A 16322-nucleotide genomic window follows, 5' to 3' on the forward strand; every position below is an offset into this window, starting at 1 on the left:
GGGGCACAGCCGGAAATTCTTCAGTGGGCGTGGCCTTGGTGACACAACAGCATCATTCTTGGTCAGACCATCCACCGTCAAGGTTTCATCAAGTGAAATTGACGTCCATCCAGAACAATGCCCGCCACGCTCATCATCAAGCAGGAACAAATGTCGGTAAAAAGCGACATTTCGTTCAAGTCATATCTTCAAAAGCGAACACATTTCTTGATTCTTCCCAATTCTAAACGCTGTGTTTTACTTAAGCGTGCTCCTGCTTGTGTTATAAGTGTGTGTGCAAGACGGGTATAAGGTGTATTTCATTTCATGAAACCGTGACTGAGGATGGTGTGATAAACAATGACTTCTCAGCCATGGTGTGAAAGTAGTGACTTTGATTGACGTTGGCTGTAAGAAATGTCAGTCCTTTGAGTTAAAATGTTAATTATTTTAATTTTTGCATTCAGATCAATTGTATATTCCCTCTTGAAATATGGCATTCATAAGAATAACTTGTGGTAGAGGATGTGAAAATGTCGGAAAAATCACAAAGATCAACATTTTGCCCAAGGTGGCCACAGTTATCCTGTAGCACCTGGTTGTTCGCGTTTCACGCAGTCATCATCAAAATGACAAGAGTTGCCATATCTGATCTGATTTATATTCCAACAAGAGATGCATACGGCCCCTTTAAAGATGAACCTCTATGAAACATAAGAAGAGCCGCTCCGCTTTAATTTTGGTTGAAGGGGACAGCGGGAATGGCATCGTTTGCATGAAGGGAACCCAATTTGAGGCATACGTTTCACCCAAAAATGTTTCTATGCAAAATGAGTCATTTTATGAACGAGTCGACTTTGAGTTGGCTGACTTCTTTGCACTCTACATCCAAGTTAAGCCAACTATAGTTTGATCGTGTTTGATAGCAGGAACACGGCGCCAGGAGAAACCTTTGGTCCTCTCAGACATCGACAGCTAATAGCTCGCCTGTGGCTGCTCTCCTGAAATTGCTCCATCGTTAAAACACTCAAGGAGTGCGAGAAGGATGAGTTGAAAAGTGAGCCGTGGCCCGAGGACATGCGAATAGCAACGGTCTTTTTCCATCCAGTGACTTAAAACCCTCCATTGGTTTGGCCCACGCGACAGCCTTGCTTGACCCTGCAACTTCGCTCAACTCCGCACTTGAAATAAGGTCAAGGGAAAATCTATCCACTGTGAATTGCGAACACTATAAGGATGTTGCATGTGCATGTCCTTGAATGTAATTTGTTGTGGTCTCATGTGTTTGTGAAGTACCCGGATGCTACAAAAATAGTCACTCCCTCGGTTTTAGAAAGAAACCCAGACACCTGTCATTGAAATGACTTGAAACTGATGAGCCCGCTCTTTGCCAAAAATGCCTGATGACAAGCCACAAAGCTTCTGTGAGAATTTCCTCTGCGCAGATGAGTCAAAACTGGATCTTTTTGGCAAGGCGCTTCGGCTCTATTTTTATCGACGCAAAAATAAAGCATCTAAAGAAACAAATGCTATCTCTTGTGAAACATCAATAAGATCTTGGCAATATTTTGGGGGCTGATTTGCTCCATCTGGCACAGAGTATGGTGAATTTGTGCAGGGTATAATCAAATCTTACCCCGATGAAGGCATTCTAAAATGAATGCCGCAAAGTGTCAGAAAGCTTTGCCTCGGTCGCATGTCATGGTCCCAACATGACCGAAAACACACAAGAAAGACAAAGAATAAAACAAACTGAGGGTGACCTAATCAGAGCTGATCAGAAGTGGGTAGAGTAGCCCAAAAAAAAAAAAATGCAGGTACTGAGTTAGAGTGTGATCATTTTTCAAAACTTAGCAGAAACCTCAAATGGACCAAAAATATACAATAGGAAGGTGCAAATGTTGATATTTTATAACTATCACTTGAACTAAACCAACCAGGACTTGGCATGGCGGTGTATTTGCTCATTGGAGTTACTCGCCACTCAGCATTTTCACCAGCCACGATTTGGCTTTCTGTCTGATCCGTGTGCAGCTCAGGCCTGTAGACTTAATTGGCTGAGGAAGGTCACATGGGATGGCTTACCTGACATCATTTACATCGAAAAACAGGAACGAGGCAGTTCAGCGCCTGGCAGAACTGTTCTTTTCTGTCATGTGTAATGTAAAGTTAGATTGAATGTGAGACCACCGCTGTCCCGCTTTTTCTGACTGTGAGTCACACAGCGTCGTTTTCTTCATTGTTTCTGACACGCGTCACGTAAATTAGCCACTTTGGAAACTTTGCCTTAGCGGAGACTTTGTATGCGCTCATGTGATGGCCCGTCTCAGTTAAATTGGTGAAATGGAGTCAAATGTTGCGAGCGGTTACGTCGAATTGGTAAAATACACACTGACAGCACCCGTGACAGAAGTCGCGCCAACACACTAAAACAAACAGATTGCGCAAGGTAGATGAAAAATACAAGTCACAAACAGACAGCGGCAATACACTGAAAAAAGGTTTTGTGGAATTTACTGTGTTTTATTTCGTCAAGTGATCCGGACATATTCTTTTAAAGAAGGCTACACGTCTACTTCTAAAAGTTGATCTGGATCCTGATGATTTTATTTTGTGCAACCACTTGACGGAATGAAATGGATGAAATTCAACACGGCGACGTTCTTTTCAGCGGTCTCGAGGGGCCGGCCAAAATACCTGTCGGTAGGTGAACGAGTCTCACGGCGATTGACAGAAATTGTTTGATTGCAGAAATTGCCACTGAAGCTTGTGCAACAGCGTATTAAGTCAAGGATACCGTCTTTTTTTAACCAGCTTCTACTGTATGTACATTTTGAAATTCCGTTGGAGCACAAAAAAGCAATGCCTGAATTTAATCTTGCGCTAGTTTCTAATATGTATATTTGGAGTTGAATATTATTTTTGTGGGCGGCCCGCTGGTCCAGTGGTTCGCGCGTCGATCTCACAGTGCAGAGGTACCGGGTTCAATTCCAGCTCCGGCCTCCCTGTGTGGAGTTTGCATGTTCTCCCCCAGCCCTGGGTGGGTTTTCTCCAGGTACTCCGGTTTCCACCCACATTCCAAAAAAAATTAAAAAAACATGCACGGCAGGCTGATTGAATACTTACTCCAAATTGTCCTAAGGTGTGGGTGTGAGTGTGGATGGTTGTTCGTTTCTGTGTGCCTTGCGATTGTCTGGCAACCGTGGGGGGTTGTCCCCCGCCTACTGCCCGAAGATGGCTGGGATAGGTTCCAGCAACCCCCCCCCCCCCCCCCGCAACCCTCGTCAGGATAAAGCGGATCAGAAAATGGATGGATGGATGGATGGATGGATATTACTTTTGTCACTTTCTGATTATTTCAGTGACGATGATGGGATTTCCCTTCTTTCCCAACAATGTAATCCTTGTTTGCATGTTGAAAAATAAAAAAAACAACAACAAACAAGAAAAACCCAGCGGCAATTTTCAGCGTGTTGTCACACATCATTGATGAAGTTCTCAGATAAAGACTGAACGATCGTGTTTCCAGCCCCTTCCGCCGTCGACGTTAGCAAACCAGTTTGGTCAGATTTCAGTTCTTCCCACCTTGGATTGTTAACCGTTAAGAAAACAACCTGACGTGACACTTAGCTGACACCCTTCATGATCGACAATAGCCATGCTGCGTACAAAGTAGTCGCGGTTGTGTTTATGCCACAGTTTCAATTGTATATGGATGCTCGATGATGTAACATTCCTGTTTTGAACCAGTGGCAATTTGTAAAAATGGGTTGGATCGGACTTTCAATGACAGATTTTCATGTCATGTTTGTGACACACTTCCCATTCATTCCATCTTGACTCAGACAGGAATATACGTATCCACACGCAGATCTGCCACAGCCATGATCAAATACGGTTGCTAACATGGCAACCGTTTTTGATTTTCTCCGCCCACGTTGTGCTTTTAATGCTATCGTTTGTGCTTGGTTCAAAAGAAAATGGGCCGTCGTGCGGCAATCAGCCCCACCCCCGGCACCGCTCCGCTCCCATGTCCGCAACGGCCGGACCTTTCCCGTCACCCGCAGCAGACAGCGCCACTCGCTCACCATCGATTCGGCTTTGTGTGTTTGTTTTTGTTTGAAGATGAGCTTGCGCGCCCGGTCCTGCTCCGCTTGAGTTTGTGTCCCGCGCTCTGCTCTGCATAAACGCTTTCTCCTCGGGGTGTTCTTTAAACAACTTAGCCGGGGCATTAGCTGATGGAGGGCCCTGCGGTTTGTGAAGGAATGCCTGATGAGAGGACATGTTTGATCCTGAGATATACGTCCTTGCTTGAGTCTCAGTATCGCCAACCACCAGGCTCCCCTACTGCTGCTGCTGCCAAGCATTTCCCGCTACGCATCGCCATTCTATTGCCTCCCACTGCGATAAAAGCTATTAGACACCCCCCCCCCCTCGCTCCCCCGAAAAAAAGTATCCCTTTCTTCTTAATCCCCGGCTAAACCGCCCACAGTCCTCTTCTCCTCATACTTGACCACATTCTCGAGGAATTTGGAATGAGCAATTATATGTTGTTAACCAGAAATGTATATACTTTTCATAAATAGTGTTTGATACAGCGTCATGGCCTGCATGTTTACGGTGCACTTCTAAACGGTAAAGCAGTGGTCCCCAACCGCCGGTCCACACAGAGACAGACCTGACCTGTGAGCAAATTTACGCCATCGGACGTGGCGGAAATGGGCGCAACTCTAGCCAATTGGAGCCCCCACTTCTAATGGTGTGCAAATTGAAATAAACAGAGCTGTTGCGCAAGGTATGTCGTTCAAATCAGTGATACAAGGAACCCGTTGAATCATTTGAACAAGCGTGCCCCCCCCACCCCCCTCCAAGTGATCAAGTGGAAAGCATGAAAAATGCGAGCAGAGTTGGCACAGCCTGCCCACGTAAAAATCAGCAGTGTAGCCGCTAACAACTAGCCGGAAGCTAGTAGCAATGATGCTAACACCGTATATATATTATTATTCTCTTTACATTATAAGGTGTATTCGTCATTCCAAATTGGTCCATTTCTTAGTAGTTCACTGTTATTCTATTCTACATTTGTCATACAGTAGTATAACACAGTTTGAAATGAATGAAAAAAAATCTGTGTTAATAAAATGTTCAATTACTCAATAATCATCTTTGCTGTCAGTAGCAGTGCTTTAAAACGGGCAATTTAAAAGCAATGAAAAAAAAAATGGTTGCCAGTCCGTGAACAGCATGTACTTGCCTCAACTGGTCCGTGACACAAAAAAGGTTGGGGACCACCGGTCTGAAGTATTTATTTGTCATAGGTCCAAGTGTGAAACGACAGTTCCCACAGTCGTCACTTGACTGTGATGAGAACAGCAAAACTGCAAGTCAGTGTAAATATACTTGTATGACCTCAAAACAAACGGAGGAGCACCACCCGTATTTATACTTCGGGTGGTGAAAAACAATCGCATGATCAAAGCGGTAGGATGTTCCTGCTCCTGTTGTGATATCAGAAATTTCACCTCTAGTTAACAAAAATATGAACGCTGTTTTTGCCCTGCATTTTCTTTACACTCATTGGTGTCACATATTAAGTTAAAAAAAATGTCACTGCTTCTTTTGCTGATAAATAAATAACTTGTGGGCCACTCAGTAAAATAACCTGTGAGGGGCCAATAAATGAATCGGTTTTTTTTTTTGTTTGTTTTTTTATGCAAAGTGCTATAGTTTGCAATGCACTTGACAATGATCCTCATTTCATCAAGCGGTGAACCGAGACCTGGTCGCTATTGAACATTTGCTCTGGATGTTTTCGTCTGTGCAGTTCCAATATTTAGTTAGCTGATTCGGTTCGAGCATTAGAAGAGAGGCCCGCATGCATCAGATGGGCTCAAGAGCAGTAGGCGAGGAGATTAAAAAGACAATAACGCACACATGGAGGCATGCACACACACTCGACGGTCTCCCTCAGGTGAGCAGGTGCGTCTGTGGTCTGTCACAGATGCTCTCCGCAACTTGTCAGCTGCCATTCCTCCTGTCCAGCATGGTTTCTGATGGCAGGGGGGTTCATATGACGCTTCACTCTTACTGTGTTTTGGGATTACAGCACTCGTGTGTCAGCCTGGCAAGCAGATTATTCTCTTTTTTTTTTTTTTATGTCTTTGTTATGTTCAGGCTGAGAATTTGAAATGGAAAGTTCCAAAATCATATTTTTGGGTTGAATTTAAAAAGCATTTTCTCCATACATTCTGTAGCATCATAAAACGTGTTGTTTCAAATGTACACGGCTTCTTTTTTTTTTTTTTTTTTTTTAATGCTTGATTGGAGATTTGCCTCACGCAGGCACGATAATGCTCCTGACGCTCGAGAATAGTCACTTTGCATTCATTATCACGTTTCATCCAATTTCCCGTTCAATACTTGTGACAAGACCATCAGTCCATCCCCGTGCTCACTTCAAACGCGCTTGAAACTGTTTCCTCCCACCCTCCCCGCACGAGAAGAGCCGTGTGTGACAGAGGGACATTAATCACATGGATGGGTAATAACGCAAAGAGGTTTGGGGAGGAAGCGCCATGGTGGCAAAAAAGGTGCGGTTAGGGAAATCACGCATTGCTTTATGACACACACTGACAACACAAACGCGTTGCCGTGCACAACATCGCCGTACTATATTGAGAGCTTGACCTAGAAATTGGAACTATTGAATCAGGAAAAGAAGGGAGGGAAAAAAACGTCACGGGATTATGGGAACGGTGACCGGATTTGGGCGGATCTGTGTGTGTTGGGTTGTGTTGTGTTGAGGAAAAGCTCTGTGCAATTCTCACGGCATGTGGCCCTTCTTTAATTAAGCTTTGATTATGTTTCCCTCTTTTTTTCTGTCAGGGAACGACTGAGGCATTTTGTAAAATTTGGAGAGAGATAAGAGATATTATCAGACTCAATAGAATAATTGCTGCTCACCCCTCTCCCCGGATACTGACAAATCTATTGGCAAGATGAGAATCTCCTTCTATTTTAAGGCTTCTGTTGCACACTGCAGACAACTAAGATCCTAATTCTAAATTGTGGATGTTCACATTTGAAGCTACTGTAACAACAGAGATGTCCGATTAATGATTTATGATTGAATAAGTATTGACTGGCGTCACGCTGGATGAGCCGTTAGCACGTCGGCCTCCCAGTGCGATGTGCAGTGTTCGATTCTGGCCTTCCTGTGTGGAGTTTGAATGTTCTCCCCGTGGCCTGCGTTGCTTTTCTCCGGGTCCTCCGGTTTCCTCCCACATTCCAAAAACATGCACGACAGGCTGAGCGAACACTCCAAATTGTCCCTCGGTGTGATTGTGAGCGCGGATGGTTGTTTATCTCTATGTGCCCTGCGATTGCCTGGCAATCGGTTCAGGGTGTCCCCCCGCCTGCTGCCCGAAGACAGCTGGGATCGGCTCCGGCACACCCGCGACCCTCCTGAGAATAAGCGGATTAGAAAATGCACGGATGGATGGATGGCGAAGTATTGACTGAAAAGCAAGTCGCCCGCGAGCAGACAATGAATTCGTATAGGCCAAATGTTCCGAAAGTGTGACTGGAATCCATGAGATGGCAGCTCTTCCGATGACTTCTTTGCATTGTGTTGCAGGTTCTGGTCTGCTTTTCATTTTCTGGAGGCTGACGCTTTGACGATAATAGTGTTTACTTGCCGGAACATTACATACACGTTTGTATGTATGTAGGTCTGGCAAATGACTCTGGAGACCACGTGTGTCTAGTTTTATTGGACTTAACTGCAGCATTTGATACAGTGGATCACAGTATTCTGCTGTCTCGTTTGCAGCACTTGGTGGGCATTGGCGGCAGTGCTCTTGAGTGGTTTAGGTCCTATTTAGCTGACAGAACCTTCTGTGTCAGCCTTGGCTGCTCTGAGTCACGCACTGCTCCCCTGTCATGTGGTGTTCCACAGGGCTCAATTCTGGGGCCTCTGCTGTTCTCGCTGTATCTGCTCCCATTGGGTTCCATCTTAAGGAAACATGGTATTCCCTTCCACTGCTATGCAGATGACTGCCAGATCTATGTCCCACTGAGCAAGAAAGACGCCTTCTCATTAAGGCCACTCCTATCCTGTCTGGAAGAAATCAAAACCTGGATGGCACAAAATTTCTTGAGATTCAATGAAAAGAAGACAGAGGTGATATTGTTTGGTCCCAGTGGCCCTTGTACATTCCATCCTGTAGACTTGGGCCCCCTGTCTCCTTATCTTAAGTCAACAGTCTCAAACTTGGGCCTTAAACTGGACAGTGATTTCAAACTCGATCGGCAAATTGGTGCCGTTGTTAAATCCAGCTTCTTTCACCTTAGACAGCTGGCCAAAATAAAACCTCTCCTCTCACATGAACACTTTGAGATGGTAATTCATGCCTTTGTCACATCCCGGCTCGATTACTGCAATGCCCTTTACTTTGGAGTCAGCCAGTCCTCCATTAAGCGCCTTCAGCTGGTCCAGAATGCCGCCGCTCGCCTCTTGACTGGTACTCGTAAGAGGGAGCACATAACTCCTACTCTGGCATCCCTTCACTGGCTCCCCATTCATTTTAGAGTTATTTTCAAGATCCTCTTATTTGTTTTCAAATCTCTGAATAATCTCGCGCCACCTTACCTCTCTGAGCTCATCCGCCCCTACGCACCTGCCCGGCGCCTCAGGTCTGTGGACCAGACTTTATTAGAAGTACCAAGAACTAAACTGAGGCTCAGAGGGGATCGAGCCTTTTCTGTTGCTGGTCCCTCTCTCTGGAATGACCTCCCACTAAACATTCGGCAAGCCTCCTCGCTGCCCATCTTCAAAACCCTCCTCAAAACTCACTTGTATTCTTTGGCATTCGACTCAGCATGACTTAGATTTGTTCTTGGTTTTACTGTTTGGTGCTTTCTACCGCCTTTATTACCGATTTGTCTTACTGTTTATTGTGCATGTTAAATTTTTCCTTTTTTTTTCTCCAAATCGGATATGAAACATGTTTATAATTCTTTTCGCGGTGCTGCATTGAAGTGCCGATAAACACAGGCGCACGCACATATGTGGGAGTCATTTACAGATGCATGCGCCACCTCAAACCACCGTGACCTTTACTTTTCAGCCCACCTTGGTTCTTCCTCAGATGACTGCCTCACCATGGGAAATGTCAGGCTCCTCTTTGCCAGCCCTGTTTGGCTTCTTCAATCATTTGCAAAGTGTTAAGCTCGTCGCGATTGCTTCGGAGACAATTCTCTCAGGACCGCGGGTTGCCGACCCGCTTCACGGGAAAGACAAGCCCAACACATGCACTTGGGCACATTCACTTGGCATCACGCCAATAAAATGGATGTATTACATCCAAGTTTTTTTTTTTTTGGGGGGGGGGGGGTCGTATGCTCGCTACACAATAAACTAATGTCTTACATGTGTTCCAGAATCATGGGGAAAAAAAATGCGATAAACGCTTAAGTGGCTCTCCCCGACGTCTGGGACACTCCCAATTTCAGCCTTCATAGACGGCAAGATTTGTTTTCAGAGCATGTGCTCAGGACCGTGCGATGCCTCCGCGAGTTGCGGCAGGAAGTACAACAACGTACCGAGTCGATTGGTCGCGTTGCTAAGCGACGGAGGCAAATCTGGCACTGTACGCTTTGTCCGTAAACAAGGTCACGGCGGCAGTTAGCTTGCCACGGTTTGTTAGCACGTCGGCCTTAGCGTGCAGAGGTGCGGGGTTCGATTCCGGCTTCGGCCTTCCTGTGTGGAGCTTGCATGTTCTCCGGGTGCTTCGGTTTCCTCCCACATCCCTGAAATGCGCGTCTCATCGAGTGCAGAAAAAAATCCTCTTTGACACATTTATCTCGTTCGACGCACCGAGTCGATGTATTGTTGGGGTCGAACGCTGCATGCAGATGTGATTTTGTTTGTCAGTATTTAGACCGGCGCACATGAATGGCAAGGCTCCATTGTGTGATTCGTTCATATATTTACCACTGTTGGTTTTCTCTCTTTCTGTCCCATTTTTTTTCTCTTCTGTTTTTCACTTTAAGCTCAGGAGGAGAAATGAAAAAAAAATAGTTTATTTGTCATGATTGGATTCATTTGACACAAGCACGAACACTCCCATAATCAGCCAGTGTGCGTCCTTCTGATAGAGATGAAAGAACAGAAAACACACTCGTGTACATACACACACACACAGACACATTTACACACTAAACAGGGGTTATGCGAGCCATTTGGTACCGATTTTTTTTTTTTTTTATCAAGGGAGCGCTTCAAAGTCCACCGACATGAATTTATGATAACGGTACGATGCCGTTGCCAAACGGCAACTGTTGTTGTTTTTCTCTCCCTCCATCCCCATCACGGCTGCCATCGCATTGATCAGAGCTTGGAAAACGGTCGCTGCCGCCCCCTTCCCAAGTGTCTCGGAGAGACGGGGTCGTGTGTGCGGTGTCATCGCTTTGCTGCAACTTTTTGACTTTTCTAAACATGACCTCCGACTTCGAGCTTCGCGAGAAAACGCCGCCGCCAATATCCGGCGCTCCTTTCCCCATCCATTAATTCCTCTCCGCCTTGTCTCTGCAGATGAGGACTGTTTGAATTGTACGGAGGAGTGCCGAGTACTGGGTCACTCCGACCGCTGTTGGATGCCGCAGTTCCCCGCCGGTGGAAACCAAGCGGAGGGCGTCGATTACCGCAACAACATGTTTGTGCCGGCGGGGATGGAGAGCCTGCCTGAGACGGAGACCTACGAGACCGTCAACCCCAACGGCAAAAAAACCTTCTGTACATTTGGCAAGGAGCGCCGCGATCACACCATCCTCATAGCAAACGTCAAGCCCTACTTGAAGGCCAAGCGGGCCCTCAGCCCGTTGCTCCAAGAGGTTCCCTCTGCGTCGGGCAGCCCGGTCAAGGGCGGCCCCGCCACGTGCGCCTCAGTTAAGAGTCCGGCCGACGGTGCCGAAGGCAAGCCTCCTCTTGCCACCTGCTCCGGCTATTACGGACCTCCCGATGGCCAGTACCTGTCACCCACCAAACAAAACAGGGAGCAGGGGGTTTACCCGCCGTTGCCCCCTTCAGACCCGGTGGCCAAGGTGCTCGCCGAGGCCCGCTCGAGAATCAGCCAAGAGAGCCGAGGGGAAATGGAGTGCGCACTGGAACAGGCGCAGAATGATGCGAGTCGCGATGGGATGGATGCCGACCAGGTGGTGAGAGACATTGACAAGCTTTTGCAGGACTGCAGAGGAAGCGAGGCCGCTGGCACGCTGAGGAAGTGATCCAAAAAAAAGAAAAGAAAGACAAAAGGGAAAGGGAAGAAAGGACGGAAGATGAGTGCGGAATAAGAGCCTATTCCAAAAACTCTCCATGCCAAAACTCTCACCCAAAGTAATACAGACATTGACGTTTTCTCTATTGAAGGACCTTTTTCCTGACGGTATGCAAAAGTACCAACACTGAATTGAATTTGAGAACATTTATTCACAGTCCTTTGGCAGCAGTTCAAGAAAATCCCGCCCCCCCCCCCCCAAAAAAAACACCACGGGGTCATCTGAAATCTGCTGAAATCGATTTGTTCCTCGCGTTTGGGATTTTCAAGAAAACGGCAGAGGATTGAGCCTCTGGCACCTCGCAAGGTATGATCAAAGTGCCCACCGGCTCATGAGTTTGTTTTTCCGAGTCTCTCGTGAATTTGTGTTTGGAGGTGAATTTATTTTCAGTGCGATGGCCATAGACTATGGAGAAAAAAAAATAAAAAGAAAGAAAGGACCTCATCAAAGGTCAGACGTGACAATCGACGTGATGATAGACAAACGGATTCTACTGGGACAGTAGCTGGCCAAAATACACAAAAAACGATCCTTATGTTTGGCGACTTTAATGTTGGCATTTTCCCTTGATGGATTGTGTGTGTGAACCCGAGGGAGGGATTGGTCATCGGGGCTTTGATGGCGAAAGATTGATCTCTTTGAAGTGGTCAGGATTAGCGGGCGCTGCTGCTCTGCTGAACAAGAATTTGGAAGGAACCGTGTTTTGTTTTTTCCTTTCCCCGCCTTCCATTTGTAGGCCACGTGTAAAGCTGTGTCTGTCTCTAACATCCACGAGGATCGTCACACACGCACCACTTCGACACGAGCACAACACGCCCACACACACTCACAAGCACTGACGCGCCGCACCACACGCTTGTGTAATTGTCGTATACATGTTCATCGTCAGCTTTCAGTGTACAGTGAATTTTCGTGTGTGTGCGTGTGTGTGTGTGTGTGTGGCAACGCCTTAAGGCAATCACAAGTTGTATAAAAAGGGACATTTTTGCTCAACTGTGAAAAAAAAGATCTATATGATTATAGAGATGCCTATATGTACGATTCCATGTACAATGTCCTAATAATAACAACATATTTATACGTTTTTTTTTTGTATTGGAAAAAAAAAGAAAGAATTGTGGAATCTCAGCAAAAAAGTGTCCTTGAGTTCAGGCCAAGAGTGGCGTCAGGAACTCAACTCAACTCAAAGGACGTCGCTTCTGTTTTGACGCCGACTATTCAGAAATAATCAAGAAAATGTCCCTTTGTATTCTCACTATACATACGATCATTATACGTGTAAATGTATTCAAGTTAGATGTGTCAACATGAGAAAAAAAACACAACAAAAAAAGGCATATTTTTATTGATTTCATGACAGTTTCTGTGCATTTGAGCCAAATTGTTACGTGTACAAAAGCTATATTGTGTATTTTATTAAATTAATATATAGTTGTGTTGCAATATACATGGGCTTATATTGTATTTGGCAAAGGTTGCCTTAGTAGCTGTCGAACTCTGTGAGTTTGCTTTAGTTTGGGGTTTTGCTGTTTTTGTTTGGTGTTTTTGTTCTTTTGCTCCCTTTTCTGCATCTCTGCCGAGCGGCTTCAGTGCTTTTGAGATGTTTTCTCCCTGAGATTCAGCAGGATCGCACACAATAACTGTTGAAAGCTTAATGAGCCAGCCAGATGATGTACAATGCAAGTCAAAAACCACCAACAATAACACGCGCGCACACGCACACACACACAAAAAGCAACGACCAGAAAATAATTATTGGGGTACTTTTACGGAGCCGATTTTTACCGGGCAGCTATTTATTTTCCACAAGAGCTCGTATGCATATTTTTGTGTTCATTTTGTTTTTTTGCTTTCAATTCCCCCCCCCCCAAAAAAAAAAAGAAAGAAAAAAAAAGAAAGTAACCTGCCATATGGAAAATGGAGTGATTTTCTTGCTGATCATCAAACTGCCTTACTGTCTCTGCGGAGCGCTTACATTATGACTGCTTACGAGACCCCCCCGGTCCACCAGAATGTGCATTTTCTATGAAGGGCCAATGGAGGTCCCCCTTCAGCGGTCCCCGCTATTTATGTATGTACTGCTTCTCAACACATGCTACAAAGTCTCCTAGAAACCGGACGTGTGAAATTCTTGATGTCTTAGCTATTTTGGCGACACCATCCAGTCGTAGAATCACATTGAGGCTTTCTTAAAACTATTGACAGACATTTATTTTTTCAAATCTTGGCAAATTTTTGGCCACGCTGTGAAATAACGACAGGTGCTTTTTCTAATGTTCTCCGATGGTCAAATCAGCCCAATTCGAGGCGTGCGTTGTAACCGCAAATCCAGGGATGACGCAACCAGGAGAGGGAACGCCGACTGACCGTCCTGCACGTTCGTTGAGCTCACACGAAGGCGAGCGTGCCGTGTTGGGTTTTGACAGCAAGAATAATACATTTCATCCCGCATGCATCGGAATCTATTTCCTGTTCCCGTGTCACATTCCCGCTCAAGTTTTGAACATCCATGCCGCTTTGCTCACATTGCATATTTCTCTTTGTTTGCCCGTTTTGTCCTCCTCGTGTTGCCGCGTTTGTTTCATTGCCGACGAATAGCCCGGATTGCTTTTGTAAGTCTTGTTAGTCCGTCAAATATTTGAGTTCCGACATACCGAGCCGTTTTCCTCAGAGATAGCCGCGGCTGCTTTTGTAGTGCGCTCGGAGGATTTGGCTTAGGAGGAAAAGTCTTAATGGTAATTTAAAACGGGGAGTTTTTGTTGCCTCTCTTGGCGAATCAAGTAAGGCTGACACTTGGATCATACGCGCGGTAGAAATCCTTCAAATGTGCTGCTCAAAATGCCCCCGCGCGCAGCAGCCGCCACTTCAGCAACACACCGCCTTTCATCGGAACGCAAAGGCCTTTAAAGGGAAACTCAAGGGTTGAAAGGAGGGCAAAGCACTACCTAGACAACTGTGACACATCATGTGAACTTGTCTTTGTGTTATTTCCTTTTTTTTTTTTTTATCCCATTATGCCCTATTTCCATGCAGGATCAAGGATCGTTCTCAACATATTCATCTGCTTTATTCATTTCCATGTCAAGTTGAACCCCCGCCCCCCCCCCCCCAAAAAAACATCTCTTTTCTTGCTGTTAAACTTCTTTTACCTGTGCTGTACGACACAAACTTATTTTTCCTGCAAGTCTTGTTTTGCAGGATTTGATCATTTGGTATGAGTTTTACAGCCACAGGTGAGTGCTGTCCCCTCGAATGGTCTTTCCCTGGTCCGGCGACTGTTCTTTCATGTGAATTAGCTTTAAGGTTTCTTCCCCCCCCAGACAATGGTCTTTTTTTTTTTTTTTTTTATCTGGGTGAAGAGAAAAAGTCTTAGCTGGCTGACAGTTTCGGCTTTCGTCGGATCTGTCACAGCTTCCTGGTGACGTGTCTTAAAAAACAGCTGACCGGTTCGGGAAACGTTCAAAATAAGGCTCCCCGACCCCGGCAAGGCTGCGCTCCAACCCCCTGCCGCCGGTGTGTGGGAGCACGTAAGCCCTTCGTCCCTGTTGATAGTGGCATCTCCACGCCTCCTTCTTTCCATTGCCTCTTTTGAATGTACTGGTTTTTGATGCGATGACTTTCCCCCTCCTCCTAGTCCATGACGTGATTGCTTCTTATGCAGTGGTTCTGCTTTTTTGTTCTTGTGTTATCCAGTCTAACGTCCTGTTATTTGTTTTGCGCATTCCGTTTGACGTTGTTTTTTTTTTTTTTTTTGCGGCTGCTGAATTCAGTTTCTCCAATCTAAGTTTCATTGCATGATTTGCATGGGATTTCCTAGCTTGCATTTCTTGTCCGGTGTCACGGTGTCTTTTGGTTGGTTGTTTTTTTAATCACCCCCCCCCCCCCCAAAAAAAAGACCATTGTCTGGGGAAAAAAAAGAAACCTGAAACGGAATTTAACTACAAGTAGACAAGATGAACGTCATAGCGCCAATGTTCATGTGAAACCCGCAGGCCGCGACGGAGCTGGTTGTTGTATGGAAGGTTCTCTTTAAAGCCATGGGCCCCTCTCCTGGGCTATTTGCTGTCTAATAGCGCAAGGCCATGCGAGATGCGGAGGTCAGCGCATAATAGGAGATGGAGCATAATGCGAGGCCTCTCCCGTCATGCTATCATTCGCAGCTGGCAGTGTATTTCTCAAATCTGAAATGGCTTATATGAGCCTACACCGAGTTTTTCGGGCAAGGCCTTGTTGAATGTGACTCGCCGCCATCGTCTCACTCACACCGTTGCAGGTAAAAACACAGCCACCACAGGTCGCTTTTGGTCAGCGACAACAAGCATCCGATGTTTGTCGGTGTCATCCCACCCCTCCGCCCTCCCCAATCACCTGCACCGCACAGCGCTACGACAGGCAACTGGTGAAGACCAGAGAAATCCATGTTATTGTTTCAACTGCTATTGTCTAAAGGCTTTGTTCATTGTGGATAAAAAGAAGAAAAGTTCAAATAAAAAAAATTATTAAAAATATTACTCATACTGTTCTTTTGTCTTTGTCGGTTTTGCAAAAGTTGCATTCATTATTTTTATGCCATTATTTATGGAACCAATTTTTTTAACCTTCCCTACCTGATAATCGTGCCTTTTTTTTTTCTTTTGAGAAATTGGCCTGTTTCTGCATTTACATTTAAGGGATATAATGATAAATATCAAAAAGTATAGTTTCATAAGCGCATATGCGCGATCATAGGAACAATATCACAATACAACCTTTGCACGCTAATTGCCGCAGAATGACTCCAAAGTGTTCTTTCCAGGGAGGATGCATTTTTCAGGTTGCAGGCATGACCTGCCAGCTCACCGCAGACTGCAGTGGTAGAAAAGGGACTCTCAAGAAGAAATTGGCGTCAAACAGCCACTGATGGAATGACGGCGCTCAATACTGAAGTCGTCGGGCAGGGCCGCCTCATGCTAGCCACCACAACAACTGTTTTTTAGATGCTACGCAAGGTGCCGCAAAAAGCAGGA

General features: G+C 45.6%; 1 protein-coding gene across 2 annotated transcripts in view; it reads left to right on the forward strand.

Moving 5' to 3' along the window:
* Positions 1-15833, forward strand: part of pcdh17 (protocadherin 17) — a 59429-nt gene extending 43596 nt beyond the window's left edge. For both annotated transcript variants that reach the window (XM_086107830.1, XM_086107831.1), the window contains exon 5: positions 10574-15833. In XM_086107830.1, coding sequence (XP_085963956.1) covers positions 10574-11265 — 692 coding nt within the window. In that variant the 3' untranslated portion in view covers positions 11266-15833. The remainder of the gene's footprint in view (positions 1-10573) is intronic.
* Positions 15834-16322: the final 489 nt, after the last annotated feature.

This window comes from Hippocampus guttulatus, chromosome 3, assembly GCF_054856545.1.
Source record: "Hippocampus guttulatus isolate MCC_2025c chromosome 3, RoL_Hgut_1.0, whole genome shotgun sequence".
NCBI classification, from domain to species: domain Eukaryota; kingdom Metazoa; phylum Chordata; class Actinopteri; order Syngnathiformes; family Syngnathidae; genus Hippocampus; species Hippocampus guttulatus.